At 36.1% G+C, this 19,287-nt stretch overlaps 1 protein-coding gene across 1 annotated transcript in view; it reads left to right on the forward strand.

The window, feature by feature from the left end:
* The window catches only part of CCDC171 (coiled-coil domain containing 171), a gene marked incomplete at both ends in the record, with an annotated part of 130,157 nt that overhangs the window by 32,423 nt on the left and 78,447 nt on the right, over nt 1–19,287 (forward strand). Inside the window, 4 exon segments of the mRNA XM_082013296.1 lie at nt 1,700–1,838; nt 10,132–10,234; nt 15,267–15,370; nt 18,216–18,305. Of these exon segments, the coding sequence (XP_081869422.1) occupies nt 1,700–1,838; nt 10,132–10,234; nt 15,267–15,370; nt 18,216–18,305 (436 nt within the window).

The raw sequence follows: 19,287 nt of genomic DNA on the forward strand, positions 1-19,287 counted from the left end.
GATCTTTGCATGTGTCACTGTTCAGCATCAGAAGGTTCATGCTGGCCTGTTCCTCCTCCCTGTCTAGGTTCTAGGGAACGGCCACCCTTCTCTTGAGTGTATCAATTGTATTGTTTTGTGACCTACCCCCACCCAGTTCCCTTTTTATCTGCAAACTTGGTGAGATTGCACTCTTCACCTAATCCAGGTGATGGATAAAGATGTTAAACAGATTCTAATAGAGACTCCTACAGTATTCTACTTGTAACTAGCCACTACCATTTGAGGTTTACCATCAAACTATTTTTATCAATGTTCTAGTTCACATATCTAGACTGAAGTCCTAAATCGGCTATAAAAATACTGTGTGAGACAGTGCCAAAAGCCTTGCTACAGCTGAGTTACATGTAATCTGCTTGCTCTGCTTTTGTCCATTGATCTGGTCATTTTATCATGGGTTATAACTGGGTTGTCCAGACATGATGTAGCCTTGGTAAATTCTTACTGACTGTTTCCAATCACCTTTTTCTCTTTCATAACCCCAGCAATTTGTTCCAAGAGGACTTGCTTCATGACCTTCCTGGGACCAAAATGAAGCTAACTGGTCTATAGTTTCTTGGCCTGTCCTTTTGCCCTTTTCCAAATATAGGTGTGATACTTGCCTTTCTCTGTTTGCCAGGGACCTCCCCCCAGTCTCTGTGACCTTTCAAAGATGATAGTGAGCAGCTTAGCTGTGGCATTGGCCAGCTTTGTCAGAACCTGTAGGTGAGCTAGCCTCTTCAGTTTCTATGGGTTGAGTTCTTACAAGTAATCCCAGACTCAGTCCTCAACTACTGCTAGCAATTGTTCTCCTCTTTGAGCCTTTTTACTCATCATGGAGGCTTAGGAGACAGGGAAGGCTGATGTAAAAAAGACATTGAATGTGGTGACCTTCTGGGTGTCCACCGTTGATAAATTACGTGGTCTGTGTAGAAGCAGGTCCATGTTTTCTTTCCTACCGTAATGTAGCGGTAAAATCTCTTGTCTTTGTCACGCTTTGCAAACATCAATTCTAGGTGAGCTTTTGGCTTTCATTTCACCATGCCTACATATTCAGGCAGTCTTTCTAAATTCTTCCTTGGATTCCTGTCTCTGCTTCTGTTTCCTCTATGCTGTTGTTTGGCCTTGTAGCTTTCTCATAAGTTGCCTGTTTAGACACGCCAGGCTGTTACACATCTGTTCTCCTCAGTACCAGGGGGACTGATATAGTACAAGAACTGTGTCAAATTTTGGGAACACTGCTGGTGGAAAAATTTGAAGTCATGTCATTCTGAGTAGAATATAGTCAGGTATGTGGAAACTTTAGGAGCAAGCTTTGTACTTGAAATCACGATTGATTATGCAAGATGTGGCATGGTCTTTCTGAAAAGAGTTACTGTATTAATTAAAATATGGTGAATTATGTTTATTACATGTAATTTAGAGGCTATATCCAAATGACCAAATGAAGTTATGACAAAACCTAACACAAGCATTGATAACTGAAAAGAACATAACCACTTCTTGAAAAGCCTTTCTTAGGAGGAATATATTCCTTCAGTTTAAAAAAAAAAAGCAACTTCAGAAGCCATATGATGTGCTAACATGATATGTGCCATATCCATTGATTATCTTTAGAACTATTTACTATACTTGACAAAAGTATTTTTGATAAAAATGTTCTAATGCTGAAACTTTCCAGATTAGAAAGAGAGTGTTTTGCTACGAACAAGCAAATGAATGACAAGATTGAGGAAAAGAAGAACGTAATTAAAGACCTCTCTGAGAGACTAGGGAATAATGAAAAGACCTGCGGAGAATTACAGGAGGAACTTGCAATGGTAAGAAAAAAGGCCTGTGGCACTCACTGTTTAGGGTTTTTATAATGTACTGTGAACATAATCTGCATTTGCTGTGTTGAGCTGTGGGAGAACTCTCCCAAATGTGTTACTCTGATTTTACTTACGTTACTTTTTTTGGTAAAACGTGAATAAATATAGCTAATGAACTGGAGAAGCTAATTTGAAAATGTGTTTTAAGTGATATACGACGTATTTAACTGAAGAGTTATTTGCAGAAAATAATTATTTTAAAAGTATGGCTGTAAGTAAAGAGTAACTTGTGTTTGCATTTCTAGTGAACAAGGCAGTTTGTAAATGTGGATTATGATTCCTTGTGAAAAATGTTCTAGCTTTCTACCCAAGCTTTTTTCTTCTCCAAGCTTTATTATCTATCATTGTAGGCTTGTTTATTTCTATTGCACATAACCTTTGTTTTTAGTGCAAGTATTTGACTGTAAAAATGGTTTGAAAATTGCTTGTTTGAAGGTGACAAAGTGGAGAAAAATTTTTGTTTTTGTTGTTTTAATGTGGATTTGGCAAGTTGGATGTATTTTACTGTGTTATTTTCTGGAATCTTTCTCCTTTTTTATGACTAACTGGGGCCTTTCTGCTGTCTCTACCCACCTCAACTTTGAATACCAATTTTGCCATCCTGTTGCATAGCAGCGGGGACAAAGCAAAAATCTTAGGATGTCTAAAAAACCCTTCTCTCCTTTCATTGTGTAGTAGCATTTGCAGTATTTCTATACTTAGACAATGTCAACTTTTTTTCTTACTGGCTTGCAAATTTATCCTCTTTCTCTTTCTTGGAGCTGTGAGTATGGAAGATAAATGTGGTCTGTTCCCTGCTGCTGACAGGCATGCTAACCAGTGAGCAGGAGCAGAGACTGCATCAGAGGATCTTCAGGCTTGTTAGTGTCTTCTGTTCAGTTGATGGAGTAATTCCATACATTGTCTTAATGTTATCCACTTCCCAGTCAGATTGGTAACTAACAAATTGAAGAAAAATTAAATCAAAACCCCTTCTTCCTTCTGGGAGAATCACAGTTATTTCCATGTATTAAAAGGTATTTGCTGGTCTAGTTAACCAAAAAAAGTCATGTTATTAGTCACGAAAGGAATACAAAGAGACAAAAGCAACTGTCTCCCCTAACTGCAGTCAGTAATGATTGCTATTTATTAACATAAAATACAATTCCAAGCTGAAAAATTTCTACTAGGAACCTTGGATGCCTGCTAGCTATCACTGTGATATGAGTTTTCATTTTCTATTCCTTAGTAAAATGTGTGTTATACTTGATAAGAATTCAGGACAAAATTCTGTTCATGATCAAGGTTTCCGGTAATGGCAGTAGTATTAAATGGTGTACTCAAAATGAACATTACATTACGGAAAGTTAAAAAGCAGAATAGATTGTCTCAGTTGAAAGGACTGTCTTATTCATATAGCTGGTTGTTTTAATTGTTTTACTGGAACAATTTCAAACCACAAGATTGTCTTGAACAGGTAATAAAAATACTCATTTTCTGAGGACTTGTATTAGTGGTCCCCTATGGGATTAGATTTTTATCAGCTTGGATGGCTTTGTATTTTTCCTGAAGACTTTTGTATTTGTTTGGGAAGCAGGAGTGCCTGTGTGTGGTCTTGTTTACGCAGTCTGGACAGTTTTTAGTTATTCCCAAAATGAAAAAGCAGAAGGCTCTAGCAGAAACTAAGTGTAGATAACTTTTCATATACTGTCATTAGGCTTCTATATACCCACATTAAAATTGTGTGAAAATGTCAGTGTGTTCACTTCCCTTCATTTCGCACTCCCACTTTCTTGATCTATTCATTACTCTCTTAGATTTTTATACTATTGTTAGACATCTGGAATATGTCCTTTCTATTCCAGTCTAATAATCTTATTTTAGTTTCTCACCATACTGCTATAATACAAGTTAATGTTTTTGTTTGTGAAATATTTGGGAGATATAACCAAACCAGTGAAGGCTTTTATTTTTTAGAGAAGCAGATTATGCAGGGACAAAATAAATTCTTTGGAAACTTTATATGAAAAAGAACTTTTTTTTTTTGGCTCAGTTGAATATCTAGTAAAGTAGTTACGCTGCTTTTAATTTTAAATAACAGCATGTGGCACAAGTTTGCCAGAAATTTGCAGGGATCAAATGTGATAGGATCTGTTGGTATCAAACAAAACTGCTTGTGAATGTTCAGCATGAGCAGGCTCTCAAGAGTTCCATTATGTTTTTCTGAGGAAATTGGTCTCAAGCTTGTCATTATTTCCAGCTAGGGTTTTTAGAAATTTTTATCTTGAAGAACAGGAATTTGGAAGAATGGCTATTGTGATTCAGAACTTGTTTTAAATTGAAACAGCTCCAGCTGTATTCCTGCCCCATGGAAAGAATAAGAGGTGTCTTTAATAGTTTTAAAAGTTACTCAGGATATTTACATTTCTGGAAGCTAGTAGCGGATGATCTTTAATTCTTAGTACCAGACAAGCGGGAGACATTGAACCTTTATTTTATGAGAAATGTATATTGAAATTTGGGGAACTTCCCAAGTCACTAAAATGCATATTAGGAAATTGAAGTAATTAAAAATAGTGTATTTCAGTATAAATTCCTTTAATTTGGAAGAACTGTGTATTCATTTCATCACCTTTGTATGGATAGTATCAAAAGCAGCATAATTAGTGTATAAGTAGTATATTAGTTACACCCAGAGCCTGTCTTTTTCCGTGTGGCATATGAATCTTTCTCTTCCAGCCATGCATACAGTCATGCACTGTATACACCTTAGCTGTCTGTAATAGTGTTCTAGCTTACCGTAAGCTGAAAGTCAGAACAGAAGTGTTTGAGAATCTAGTTCCTAGGCATAGGCATTAACCATTGTTCTTTAAAAGAAGTGTCTTAAGTATTGACTGAACAGACAATGAAACACCCTGAAGATTATGATTCTGTTCTACAAATCCCGTGGAGTAGAATCTGGTACTCAATGGTAAAGTTGTAACTCTCATCTAGACGATGTATTGTGAATGGAGAGTTTTATTTCAATTTAAAAAAACCTGAGACAGTCTTCAAGAATTTTATGCTAATGATTGTTAAATCTTGTGTTACCTTGGTTCTCGTTTTGCTTGCCTTAATTCAAGGATGGAGTGTTCCTGCCCAGATGCTACTTCTGTTATTGTCCTGCTTTAAGACCAATCAGTCTGAAAAATATGCTTCAATGATCTTCTACAAAGAAACCAATTTTGTAATTTATTCTGGAAGTAGAGAGGTCACTCAAGCTGTGATGTCCCAGTGTTTGAAGACAAAAGTTGCCAGTTCTCAAAAAAAATTTTCTCTGACTAAAAAAAAAAAATCCAAACCCAAAAAACCCAAAGAGATGCTTCATAATATTCTCTCCCACCAAAGGTACAAATTTCTCTTTAGGGGACTAGAATAGTTCCATATAGTATCCATATCAAAACTTGAGCATTTTTGATTAATTTTATTTCAGGTGATTAAAACAGAGACACTACATTTCTTGAGAAATTGTATTTAATTTACATATGGCTAAACACATTTTAAAGACACCTCTGTAGACCTTGGAAAATTCTAACTAATATAAGAAAATAAAGAAACTCTATTAAAGTCTTCAATAGTTAGATAACTTGAGCAAAAATAAATAGTAGCCTAAGGAGAGAGATTGCCAGTGAGGGTTTTGTTTTGTTTTTTATACTGCAGTTTATGCTGGGTTGCTTAAAATTTGTGCCACTGTTCTGCTATGCAGAACATCACTCAAGTAAAACGCATTTTTTTGTTAATTGTGGAGCAGACATTTGGGGCCTATTTCTATAAATGCTTTGATTTGGTTTCCCCAAGGTCACGCCTAGTAAAAATTCTGATGCTCTTGTAAAGAATTTGCCCAAATGCTTTTCAAGGAGTAGCTGAACATACTGCTTTTTGGTGCTGTGTAGATAGTTCTGGCTTTGGCACTTGCTGTGCCATCCCCAGAAGGGATTTGTGCTGCAGACCGAGTGAGTGAATCAGTCCATGTGCAAGAGAGCCACGCAGGAAAAACACTGTAACTGTAAACAGAGAAAAATCCTCTTGGAATAATGGCAGTTAGTTGCAGGACTGGACCCCAGTTTTCTGCATAATACTACCAGGGTTTTGAGAAATTAATTTTGAAAAGGCCTCAAACTCCTGCTTACATGTTTATTTTTTAAATGGTATTGAACTTGAGATTCAGATGCGTGTTTGCAGCATGTGGGCTATTCTGGAAGTGTGCCTTGAGTTTGCGTTTATTTTATTCAACAATGGCCTTTGGAAAATGGTGAAAATGAATCAGACTTCATTTATGTCCTGGAACAGGTGATGGAACGATAGTAAATACTGGTAGTTAAGGAAAGTATCTCTGCAACCAAGGTAGTAGGGAATTGCCCAGATAAATGCAAATATCCTATTTCTGGAAGATTAACATAATTCTGACAGTGGGTGGAGTAATTTTTATAAGTAATAAGTTTTCCTGATTATTCTTGTTATCCTTACGGATAAGGATACAAAGCATTTGGAAAAAAAGATTTTTTTTCCCCTGGTTGGAGCCTACAGTACTCGTAATGAAAAATACTTGGCTTCTATTTAATTTCTTTAAAAGTGCAGTTGTGTTTTCAAATTGATAGTTAAGTAAATACGTTGCGAAACACATTTTTCTACCAAAAATTCTGTTGTCCTTAAGGGATGTTTTGTGATAATAGAAGCCTTCTTAAGGATATGAAGTTCGACTTGGGGAAACCTTGTAAATGCTACAGTTCTGCATATGTTCTGTGTTCAGAAGGTATGACTTTGCTCCCATATTGTTGTTTCTAGCCTCCTATTCTGAAAATTTTGTGAGGGAGGGAGTTGTGTTTGGGGGGTATAGGAAATACTCCTAATATATTTCAAGAATTTTAAATTCTCAAGTGTTAATGCAAACTGCACGAGAAGACTTTACCACTGGTCAGGTACCTGGGATTCCTGAAGGCAGGAATACTGAGGTGAAAAAGCCATTGTGAAGGCCTTTTCTGTGTCCTAGTCACCAGATTCCTTGCCCCATTCAGCAACAGGCCCACATTTTGCCTAGTCTTTCTTCTGCTGGTGATGCACTTCAGGAAGCCTTTCCTGTTGCCCTTCATATCCCTTGCCAAATTCAACTTTAGGTGAATTTTGGCTTTCCTAAGCACATGTGTCCATGGTTGGACAGCGTCACTGTATTTCTTCCAGGTCACCTATGCCTGCTTCCATGTCCTTTATGTTTCCTATTAATATTTGAATTTAGCCAGGAGCTCCTTGTACATCCATGCAGGGCCTCCTGCTGCCTTTGATTTTTCAAGGATTACCTCCCAGGTCAAGAATGGTCTATCCCGATGTGCAGGAAATCAAGCAAAGTCAGCAGAAGGCTTACTTCAGAAGTGTTCTTTCACCTGCTTCTACTAATGTGGTCTGGGAAGCAAACTCTTTAAATAAAGGTTTTAAGTCTCTGTCATCTGACTTTCCCTTTGAAGTAATCTGAGGAACACTTACACCAATACCTTTCCAGTAGTTCTACAGGAATGGCATCCCCTAACACAACTATCATGATGGATGGAGTTGCTGAGAGGGAAGTAATCTCATCTCCTGGAATAGGTGGATGTGGCAGAAGATATCTTTCAGCAGCTGCAATTGATTATGTTTGACTTCTGCACTTGTGGACTCCCTTTTCAAAGTAAAGAGTTATGTATACTTGCTGTGTTTGTTCAGACTGAAGAAAAGAAAACTTAAGAGAGCATAGCTACTGCCATGAGCTATCAAATGAGTGCCTATGGAGAAGACAACGCTACCCTCTCCTTAGAAGTGTGCAGTGAAAGTATGAGAGAAAACAGAAGTTTTAGAACGGGAAATCCTAATTACCTGTAAGGGGAAAAAAAAATTCACAGTGAGGATTGTGAGGTATTGGAGCAGGTTGCCTGGAGGGGTTGTCAAAACTGCATCCTTGAGGATACTCAAAATTTGACTGGACAAGACTAAGCAACCTAACCTGACTTCAAGCATGGCCCTGCTTTGAGTGGGGAGTGGGACCGGATGACCTCCAGAGAGCCCGTCAGTTTAAATTATTCCATGATTTTATGGCTCTACACATTCTTATTAGATACCTGTCAGTGAGAAATAAGAAATTAGATCGATATGTTCAGGCCCTTTTGGACTCTTAACCTGTGCCTGGATTTCCAACACTGTAGTTTACAGTATTTCTCTTCAATTCTGATAATGGGGACTGTGATTGAAAATGGGCGTTAGAAAGGAAAGATACTAAATACTTTGCAGCTGAAGTGTAGAGAAACTCACTAGTCTAAGGAATTTCCTTTTGATGTTTATAGCTGCTGAAAAAGAGACTGAAATTATATTAGGGAGTGTAGATGCAGTTAGCAAACAAAGCACAGAGGAGTGGTGAAGGTTGAATAGACTGTAATATACTGACTAAATTGTGGTAAATTAACTAAACCAAATGAAAAACTTGGATGAGGAGATTGAAAAAAATTCTCACATTTGACTTTTCCATGGGAGAAGGTTTTTCTGGGAAGATTAGTGTGACCTTGTCCGTGCTGGAGTGGTTTATATAAAAAGAGTATTTATTTTATTGTGATGCTGATCATATTGTTATATTTTTTTTTATTTGTAATATGTGAGGTCTTTGAGATTATATCAGTACATGAGAGTAAATTATTTTAATGTGTTTGCATCGCATAAAATATTTGTACTGGAGCTCAGCAATTACATAAGCTCTATTTATATGGATAATTTTATAGAGTAAAATTTAAAGCTTAGTTATTTTTGAATATATAGAAGTGATTTGGAAATTCTTTATGAAGTGTAGTACAAACTCTCACACAAGGAAAGGCGTGTAAGTGCTACAGGGGACCTAACATTGAAATACACATATGAATAATATATTAGTTGATATACAGTACATATAATTAAAATCGAAGGAGTAAAGCAAATTTATAAAATATTTAAACTGAATAGTAAAGAACGCTGCAGAGAATTAAATGCATTTCTTGTTTTTTTAGCCTGACATTTATGTGCTACCAGTATGTAGCAATTTTCCTGGGGAGGATGTTTCCCACACTTGAGAAATTGTCTGGATCCTTACACATGCGGCGGAGCATAACTAAAGCAATAGTTTATAGATATGATAGAAGACAGTAGGATTTTTCTCGATATAAAGAAGGATAACCTTCCATAACCAAGTAGAAAAGGAAATTACTCAAATAGGTGTTAGAATTTAGAATAAAAATAAATTGAGTAATTACAAGTAATGAGACATCTTTGAGCATAACCTTTGTTATAAAAAAATTGTGAAGTTATTCAAATCTAGTTTCCTCTTACTTGGAGGGGGGTTGTGGGAGTCGGGGTTTCGTTTTTTTTAAATTTTCTAAACTGCTGACATGTATTACCTTTTGTCAGTCAGCTGCTAAAATTATACATTTCTTTCAGAATTCAGAACTACGTATGTCCAAGAGGACCTTAGTGTTGTCTGGAGTTACGGGTGCATGTCTTTGAAAATTGCAAGTTTTAACATCAGATTGAAATTGAAGGGATGATTTGTTATTATATTTCTATTACAGTGATTAAAAAAAATGTGCTGTAATACCTTTCTGCCTTCAGAATAAAGCCAGTGTCTTGATTTGAACAATAGGCAGAATTTAGTGAACAGCTTTCTTTAAGAAAATTCAATGACAGGAGCTGAAGGACTCTGCTGCTTTATATTCCATGCATAAAGAGAAGTTTTTGATGTTGAAGAAATCACAATCAAGCATGGAAGATACTAACAATCAAAGTAGGCAGGTTTGCAATGAGAATAGGTGTGGGATTTGACTGAGTGCCAAATCATGAATTTCTAGCCTGTCTGCCAGTAGTTTGGTGTCTTTCTGGATGCCCTTGTAGGGTGTAACAATAGATTTCATTGCTTGCATAGATGGGCAGCAGTTAATGTTCATTAACATATTTTTAAAGCAGAAGAAGATGAAGACTAGGTTTTAGTACAACCTTTTTTTCTCTTTGTTTTGATTACCTGAAGCCTTTAGTTCTATTTTAAGTGTGTTTCAGGGTTCTATGTTACATATTTGTAATGTCATGTTATGTCTCTCAGCTCAAGGAAAGGAGTAATAAGAAATATAGTAGGAATTTAAATTTAAAGAGAAACAAAAATAGCATTGTTGTCTGTCTTTGTTTACTATTTTAATGGGTTTGTTTTTTCCTCTCCTGTCTTGTCTGTATCTCCTGTCAAATAAAGGCCAAGAAACACCAGGTCTTTCTAACAGAGACGTATGAAAACAACATGAGAGAGCTGGAGTTACTCTTGGACAGCTTTGCTATGTCAGGCCAGCGGACAGCAGGTTAGTTGAAGGTATAAAATGACAGATGCATCTGTCAATGTTCCAAAGTCACTACATTATGGGAATTCTGCAGATGCCTCTTGCATTCCCTCTTCTCAACATGCTTTGATTTGATGACATGATAAGAGCAGTTCTCACAGCAGTCAAATGGCCTTGCTAGCTGAGAAAGGGTGACGGAATGTGGACCTGCTGTTGTCAGCCCAGAGCTTGATTTACAAATGCTGGGGTGTATATGATCGGTCAGAAAAGGGCTCACTTGCTGTGCTCTAAATCCAACTGAGAAAAAAGTCCTTACAGTATACCTGCAACGGGAGCAGATGTTTTGCCTGAACTGAGCCAAATTCTGAGGCAACCTTCAGCAACTTAAAGGTCATATATTCAAAAAGGTTGTGTAGGACACAAGGTATAACACAATACTTCTTACTGTTGATTGTGGACTTGTACTTCATTGCATTCATTTGGTCTAACACAGAACAAATATTTCTCTGTTTTCATTAAAATTAATTGTAAGTCAGTGGTGGTCACTCTGCTGCCTAACTTTATATGAAATTACTGTATCAAACTCAAGAAACTGCTGCCTGCTTAAACATTTAAAATAGTGGCTAACATAAACAAGCTGAACTGTTACATCAAAGCTAGTTATTTTTTTAAAGGTGAAAATAGTATACTCTTTAAAATCTTGATCTAAAAGTATCTATAAAGTTTTCTCTGTGTGGTTTCTGTTAGAAAACCACGTACTAGATACAAAATGCTTCCAACTTACAATGCAAGTAAACTGGAAGAAAACAGGCAAAATGTTGCTTAAAGAGCAAATGGGTTTATTTTATGTAAACTGTGACGATATGTTTCTGCACTATTTACAGTAGACATAAATGGGTCATATAACACCTTTAAATGAAGATGCATATTTTTTTTTGTATCTCCACAAAAAGATTGTTTTTTTAGGACCTGGTACTGTTAAAATTCACTAAAGGAACTTCGTGAGATTTCTGTTGTCTTTAAAAGCCTAACCTTGAATCTGTGATGCATTGATTTCCTCACGTGGGCGATATGATTGGGGGGGGTGGGGGGTGGAACTGGTATCAGTTTTATTCTGTAATTATAAATGTAATTCCTGTGGGTAGTACCTGTAGGTTTACTGTAGATACGTTAGACTGGAAAGCTCTTCAAAACTATGTTTTCCTTGGTCTTGCAAAGTTCTATATGCCCAGAGGGTCCTCAGCAGTTCTGGAGGGAGTTGGATGCTGCTGCCAAAGTGCAGTTTCCAAAGCAGTAATTGTCTTTTGGGTAGGTTTTCTGTTCTCCCTAGTGGTAAACCTTGCAGAAAACAGCTTTGACCTGTTTTTATATTATTAGGGATTCAGTAACAGTAATTTCAGCATTAATTTTATTTGTTTAAGGTAAACTTTGAAAGATCTTACTTAAAGAGATTTTCTTTTCTTTTTTAAGCTTCAGCATCTCTGAAGAGGTTCAGTTGAATCAAAGTTAAATTTAGCTCTGCTGTGGATTGAGTCTTTGTGGCTAATATTAAAATGGACATTGACTAAGACATTTGTTCTACATGTTTACTATGCTTCTAAGTGTGAAACTTAAATTTTTAATAATATTGCCTTACTGTGTTGTACTTAGGAATTGATTAGGTAACATTTCTTTCAACTTTCAAAAAAATGTTTAATGTAATCATACTTTAAATGGGAATGCCTAGGTGCCAATAAAAGTAAGAATCTTAAATAAATCTTTGTAGTTTAATTAGCAGATGTGGGGCTACATGAGCCACAGCCAGCTGGGTAGTCTTTCTCTCTTGTTTTTGTTTTTAACTTTCAACTCAAGTGATTGAGAGATCCACTTAAATATCTGTCAAGAGTAAAGTCACAGCCTCCTCACATAAGTGCTGTTTGAGCTATGATTATTGGGCTATACAGGAAAAAGAAGAAAAGACTTTCTATTTTTAAGATTAAGAACTGAAGTATTTTTAAATTTTTTTTTTTTCTTTATACATCCAAAATAACAACCATAATGCCACATCTTCTCCTTTTCAAGTGACCTTCATAAATTTTCCACAGCTTTGTTACTCTTATTGGGCAATTTGCATCATTTCAGTTTGTCCCTGTTCAGTTTATCATATTTTGCAGTTAATTCAGCAGGAAAGTTTATGCTCAGGAAAGTTTGTCTTCATTTCAGGAAAAAAAATTATGTTGTATTAATCTGAAAAAAAGTGAACTGCATATAAAGTGGTAAGACTTTAAGCTAAGCTGCTTTAAGTTAGTGTCACCATTTAACGCTGGCTACCAGTACCATTTTGCTCAAAAATCTAAAACACTGCACTGTATGAGCTGCTAGGAAGAAAATTAACTCTATCTTAGCCAGGCCCAGTACTCATAGTAGAAATTCTGAAGCAGCAGGTTTGAGAGTTTACTCACTTGTATACCTCCTGTCAGACTTCTGTTGAGCCTGGCATTTTCCCAAAGTTCTTCCACAAAACTCTTAGGTGATACTGGGCAAATGCTTCAAGTATTTTTTTTTTTTTTTTTCCCCCTCATTGCTGAAGTAGGGCCTCTCCAGCAAGGGAGTGCCGTTTGGATTATGTTGCATGTCTCCTGCATATTTCTATGAAGACAGACAACATTTGGCCGGTATTAAAGCCATAGGCTTGTTTTCAGCTAGTGCAGGAAGGTGGAATCTGGTATTTCTGTTGGCAGACTGGGCTGCCTAGAAAATAGGGTTGCAGCAAAGGAAAGGAGTGCCAGCATGGAAAGTTTACTGGCAAAAGTCTGGTTTTGGCAAACATGATGTAAATTAAGATAGTTCAGAGGCATATTTCAGTGACAGCATTGCAGGTTGGGACTTTATAAATGAAGATACATTATTTAGACAGCTTGATAAAAAAAATATGGGATGGTAGAGAACCCCTAGATTGACTTAATAGGTATTATTTTAAACTGAATGAAAATTGTGAGTTACAACTTCTCTAGAGCTAGAAGTATAGAATAATAGTACTTTCTTTTTTCTGTGCAACAAGATCACTGCAAAATGTTCCTACAACGGCTAGTAGTGAGAAGTCACTCTTGTAATTGAGAAGGCAGGACTGGAGCTCTGTGTATTCTTAAACATAGCTGTGGTTAAGTGATAAAAATGGTAGTAAGGTGTCACTAGACTCTTTCTTAAATGTGAAGTCTAAGCTTCTCACAAAAGGTCAGCTTTTATAAATTCTTCTTAAGTTGATTCTAAGTGTAATGTTGCTATTTGGGACATCTGTAGGACTCGGAGGTTTGGTTAAGAGCACTGTAGTGTCATTAAGAAGATTTTGCCTTTTCCCTGACTCTGTACACCTTTAGAAACTGGTAAATACATATCCACTGGAGTGACTGATAGGACTGAGCAGAAGTCTGTCACTGGGAAGTGTGTTCTTTCTAAATTCACTTGCATGCTGTAGAGCACATCTTGCTCCTATTACTGAAAGTGGTCTTACAAACCAGCATTGGTTTGACTGGGTGTGACTTTAAAAGTAACAGTTGACTGGCAAGTCAAAGTGAAAAGTTAGTGTCCACTTTCAATAGTACTCTGTGCTTTCTGGTGTTATCAAAGGGTTGGGAGAGAAGAGGCTAATTAACTGAAAAAATTTTCAGAGCAGCTGTTGGCCATACTTTCTGACTTGTGCATATGTGTTAAGTTTTTCACTACCATTGGTGCATTAGGTATACCCTACAGGACAAATTACCATTTCTGTATAATGCTTTGAGTAGAATATCATGCTTATTAGATAACACTAACCATAAGATTCTCAAAAAAAACCCAACCTGAAAGTCTGTAAGTGCTCCTCCTCTAGTTGACAAAGTTTTATAGAGAGCCAAAGAAAAGTCTTAGAATTTAGTATGTTATTTGACTTTATGAGCCACTCTATGTAAGTTGCTCGGTGACATTGACCTTTCAGAAGTTACAAACACCTGTATCATCGTTCAGTTTTCTGCTGGGAGTATGATTGTTTAGCCTCTCTGAAGTTCAAATGCCACAGATATTTTCACTTCTTTTGCAAAATAAGATGCTGTCAGCATTGGTAAAATTAGTTTTGCTTATAGAACATGTTAAGACTCATGAAAAAGATGATACTATCATTTGTTAAAAAATAAGTTTATAAATGCTGTATACTAATATAAATAATGCTGAGAAGAAGAATCTGTCAATAACCTGGTATTTGGCTGTAACACCAGAAAAAAATTAATAGTTTCTTCTCAGAAATTTAATATCAGCTGACATCTTGTGACCTCTTGATCAATACAGGGTTGTTTTGCTTTCTTAGCACATTGTACTATGGGCTTTGGAATGCTCAAACTTGTTCATATGTCCCTAATTAAGGCAACTAGATCAGAGGTCTCCGTCTAAAGGTTTAATAAATAAGTGTAGTGTGTATATAATGGATATATCAGCTTTAAGTTTTATAATTGAAACGTTATGTAGGACTCTGCAGACAGATAATAAATTTTTTTTATTATTTCCTTTGGAATGAAATTCAAGATCATTTAAAAGGTTTTTAAGACCTCTCCAAGCATAACATAGTCATGTGATCTTTGGCTCGGTAAAGCTTTGAGTAAATTAAGTACTCCATTATAATATGCATGCTTAGTCACAACAGCAAAATAATGTCAGGAAAAGTGTAACATACTTAACTTTCAGGCAACATGTTTTTCAAAGTGTGTTATTGTGCGGTTTTAAAGTTGGCTCTCTGACTGAGTGACACAGACTTGACCACAGTAGAAATTATATGCAAGACTGCATACCAAATACATTAGGTAGAACTGTAATCCAGAATTTACAGTTCTGTATCTTGTATTAAAGCTTTTATACAAATGTCTTTCAGCTGTATTTGCTTTGAAAGTATGGCTATTCAGCTGCATCTCTTGTGGCAAATAAGGCTGCTGTTCTGTGTTTTGTATTGTCACTGAAGCCCTAACTAATTTCAATACCTCTCATCCAGGGTGAGTAGTTTTTTCTGTGTGGCTTTAATGCATAATTTTCATTCTGTATTTTTCTTCAGGCACTTGTAAGGACAAAGATAAACCTCCAAGCCTTTCTGTCCTTGAGACTTTGAGGTGTACCTTGACAGCTTACCAGAACAAGCTGGAAGATATGTCTAATGAGGTAACGCTTGCACTGTTTGGCTCCATATGTATCGCCTTCAGCCTGCAGCAGTACATACGCTTTGCTTGTAAAAAGGTCAGAAGACTGGGAATGTTGAGTTGACAGCTTCACCTATACCCAAAGAAACAACCTCTGTCACTACTATTTCTCTAAGCTTGCCCTACAGTGAAGTTTCATTTACATTTCAGGGGACAGGGAGAAGAGTTTTTTTTTGTTTGTTTGTTTATTTTGGTTTTGTTTTTTTTTATTAAACCTATTAGGGTTATTATTTTCAATAAACATTCAAGAAAATGAACCATTTGTATCTAGGATTTCAGTTAAGAGATGATGATTTAAGAATTGGGGAGTGTATACTGCAATATTCCTAAAATATGCAACACTTGAGCCTTGACAGTCATTGATATCAGTTATGTAAATGTGCATGCCCTTGTATGTTTAAAAAGAGACATAATTTTCTGAGATAAGTGTTTTTATGATTAAGTCTTGTGGTGCTATTTTGAGGTCTTTTCCAGTAAAATCGGACTGTGACAATACTTTCTTTAAGTTATCTAAGACAGTAATGGAAATATTTCAATTTTGGAAGTCTTACACTTGAAAAAAAAATTTTTTTCCATTCCATTTGTACTGGCCTTTTAGTTCACTGACTGAAGAGTCACAGTCTTGCATTTATTTTCTCATTTTCATTGCTGATGTGATCAAATTAATTCTCTTGGGTGTAAATGTTTTATGAATTTGCGTCTATAAAGGCTGTAGAGAGAAGTTAACTGCACTGTTAAAGCTTTCTGTACAAACTTATAATTAGCTTATCTTTGGATAAAACTGGCAAATACAGAAAGGCAAGATGTGATAAGATCGTAAAAATGCCAATCCTGTTTTTTCATTTCTAGCTTTTGTCTTTTGTTTTGACAAATGCATAGTCTAGCTAGTCAGTCATAACGTTTTAAAAAAAAAAAAAAAAAGACAAAAACCAGAAGAAAAGTCCATCGGCTTTGCCCCTTTTATTGGGAAAAGAATGGTCTCCCGCAAGACCTTTGAGTTTGTTCAACAGGCGCAAAAACAAGTGACCATGGAAACAATTATACTTTTGTAAACAGCAAGCACTGTTAGGTCTCTCCCGGTGAGATAAGAGAACCGATGTGTATAGTCATTATGAAACTCTTCTGAGACCTAAGTCTGGAAGCTGCAGAGTAACTAGGAACATATTACCCACAGCGAATTGTTATTTGGGAGGAGGAATGTCACGTGATAGGCAGCACAGTTGAAAAGTCGACTCAGCAGGCTTTGGCTTAGTGATGTGCTTTGTTGTGAAACTGTGCCAGAGACAGCAGTGGGGAGACCAAGGGGGTGGCTGCTAAGAAAGCAAAGAGAGTATTCTGACAGAAAGAAGAATGAACTGTCAAGGAAAATAAATCGCAAGCAGAGCAGGACCAACTGATGACCTGCCACAAGACTTCCCAGTAGGACTGCATGTGACTGACCCTGAAGTTGTCATATGGAGCCGGAGATCACTGAGCACCTTCATGGTGCACAGAAAGGGCAGTGCTCTGTCCTTCTTGATTACACCCACCCCCTAGATAATGCTGCTTTTGGCTTTTTATATATTAGATATGATTAGTAATAAAACTTTTTAATAATACAATAATGCACAAAGGGAGTATGAAGGACACTGTGCAATAAAAACAGGATGTTTTAATACACAGCAGTAAGTGTTTAGTTTTGAGTAATTATGTAGTGGTTCTTTTTATAGAAAGATTTTCAACAAGATCCCACATATCAATGGAGTTATTCATATCTCTGTACACCTGTAGGTATATGTGAAATATGCTGGTAAACTTGTCATGTGTCACCTTTAACTTACTGTGTTAAACATTAGATTAAATGATCTAGTTCATCTGTGTGACTGAAAGGTGTATAAGTATATTTTTTTTGACAGATAACAAGCTTTTGACTTTCCGTATAGTGCAGAGGCTAGAATATGTTTGGTGAGAGAGAGAGAAGGCTAGTAAACCAACAAAAAGACTGGAAATATTCCAGTAGGATTTTTTAATTTACTGTAGTTATTTCTAAGGGTTCTGCCAGGTCTCCTGATTTGAGATCAAACAAAAATACAATTTCCAAAGTAATTTGTAAATTTTGTAAGTGGGATTTACTTCTGCGTTGCTCTTTAATGCTCAAGTGCCATCAGTAACCTGCACTATAATATATCTCTGTTCAGTGCTTTCTTTCAGACATTTGTATTGCTAACCTTATCATCAGGTTATAGATACAGATTATAGTGATGTGTTGTTAACTTTTTTTGAAGTGGAAGGTGAAGCTAGTACATATTATGGTCATGAGCTACCTCTAAGATGGTTGCTTGTAGCACTATAAACAGTTCAGTAGTCGTCATGCCTCTGGGGAACATTGCTGCTTCTTACAGGTATGTGAGTATTATCCAGCACTCAGTAAAACGTAGAGACCACGCTTATAGCTGGACGATTTCTGCAAATGGCCACTGACTTCGAAAACTTGTTTTCTCAAACCACTCCCCAGATTGTAATCTGAGTATATTACATTTTCAAATACTTTTCAAAGTCTGTGTTTTTGTCAGATATTTTGAGAGTTAATGGGAAAGTTAATACTGGACTCGGTTCAGGATTCTAGCACTGCTACTTATCTTAAATCATTATAAAAGAGTTATTTAGTGTTTTTGTAATAGCATATTTAGATTGTGTGGAGTATAAATATTGTCAAAGGAATCAAAAAAACATTTTTTTTTTCATTTATATACAAAATTCTTCCTTTATATTCAAGTGATTATGTAGCCTTTCTGTAAAAAGCCTGTTTGACCTCATATTTTTCACAGCTTGGGAAAATGAAGGCTTTGTGTGAAAAGATGACAAAAGAACTTGAGATATCCAAAGAGAAAATGTGTGCTTTAAGTCAAGATTTTAAGGTATGGTTTCATGAACTTAACATAAAATTTGAAAGTTCTGAAAAAAATATCTTTCTGGATTTAAGGTATCTTTTTTTTTTTATCCACATAAATATCTGTGTCATTGTATTCTTCTGAGGATGCTAGTTTACCTTGCAAGCTTGTGTGAAGCCATGCTGCTTTCTTCTGGTTACCACCTTAGACTACATAACTGATCTTTTCAATGATTGCACTTCTGAAATAATTTGAAACCGGTTGATCAATTTGCAAAGTATTGTTTTATATTGAAATCAGTATCAGTAATTTTTTGTCTTTTAACTTTTTTACTCAAGAAAAGGAGAAGATAATTTAATTACCTCTGTTCATATGAAATTATATGTTACTAAAGAAGTCTTTCCTGTGTTAATTTTTTGTTTGTTTGTTTGTGTTTATCAGACAAGTTAATGCATGTATGAAACATCAGGTTATCTTTCACAGTTGTACAATGTGCAGCCCAAAATTTCTTAGAGTAAAATCTACCTGGGAACTGATAAAAACACTTGAGAACTCTTTTCTTTTGTTTCTGAAAAGCAATTTTTTTTGGTCTGTTTTTGGCTGACGTACCACTTTTGTAATGTCCTGTCTGGTTACATCAGTGGCCAAAGGAGTGAGGAAGTCCTGAGGTCATGGTTAAACTTAATCTCCCAACTGGCAGTGTATTATATTACTGCCAAAATAGGTTGTCTCTACTCCCAGTGTTTCTTAGATTGTTTTTCTGGGGATATGCTGCTTTATCGTTTGAGTTTAGTCACAGATAGCTTCTGCAAGTCATTGAATCTTCATATTAGTTGATACTAGTGCACGGTCTCCTGTCATCTGATCTGAACTGTCTTTACTAATTTATGTTCAGAAGACTTAAGACTTGTGCTTCTGTTGCAGCACCTTTGTAAGGCACCTAAAAATTCTGCAACCCATTGCAACAGATACTGGTATTCTTCATGCAAAAACTGTGTTTGCTACACAT

This window comes from Phaethon aethereus, assembly GCF_964289735.1.
Source record: "Phaethon aethereus genome assembly, chromosome: Z".
NCBI classification, from domain to species: domain Eukaryota; kingdom Metazoa; phylum Chordata; class Aves; order Phaethontiformes; family Phaethontidae; genus Phaethon; species Phaethon aethereus.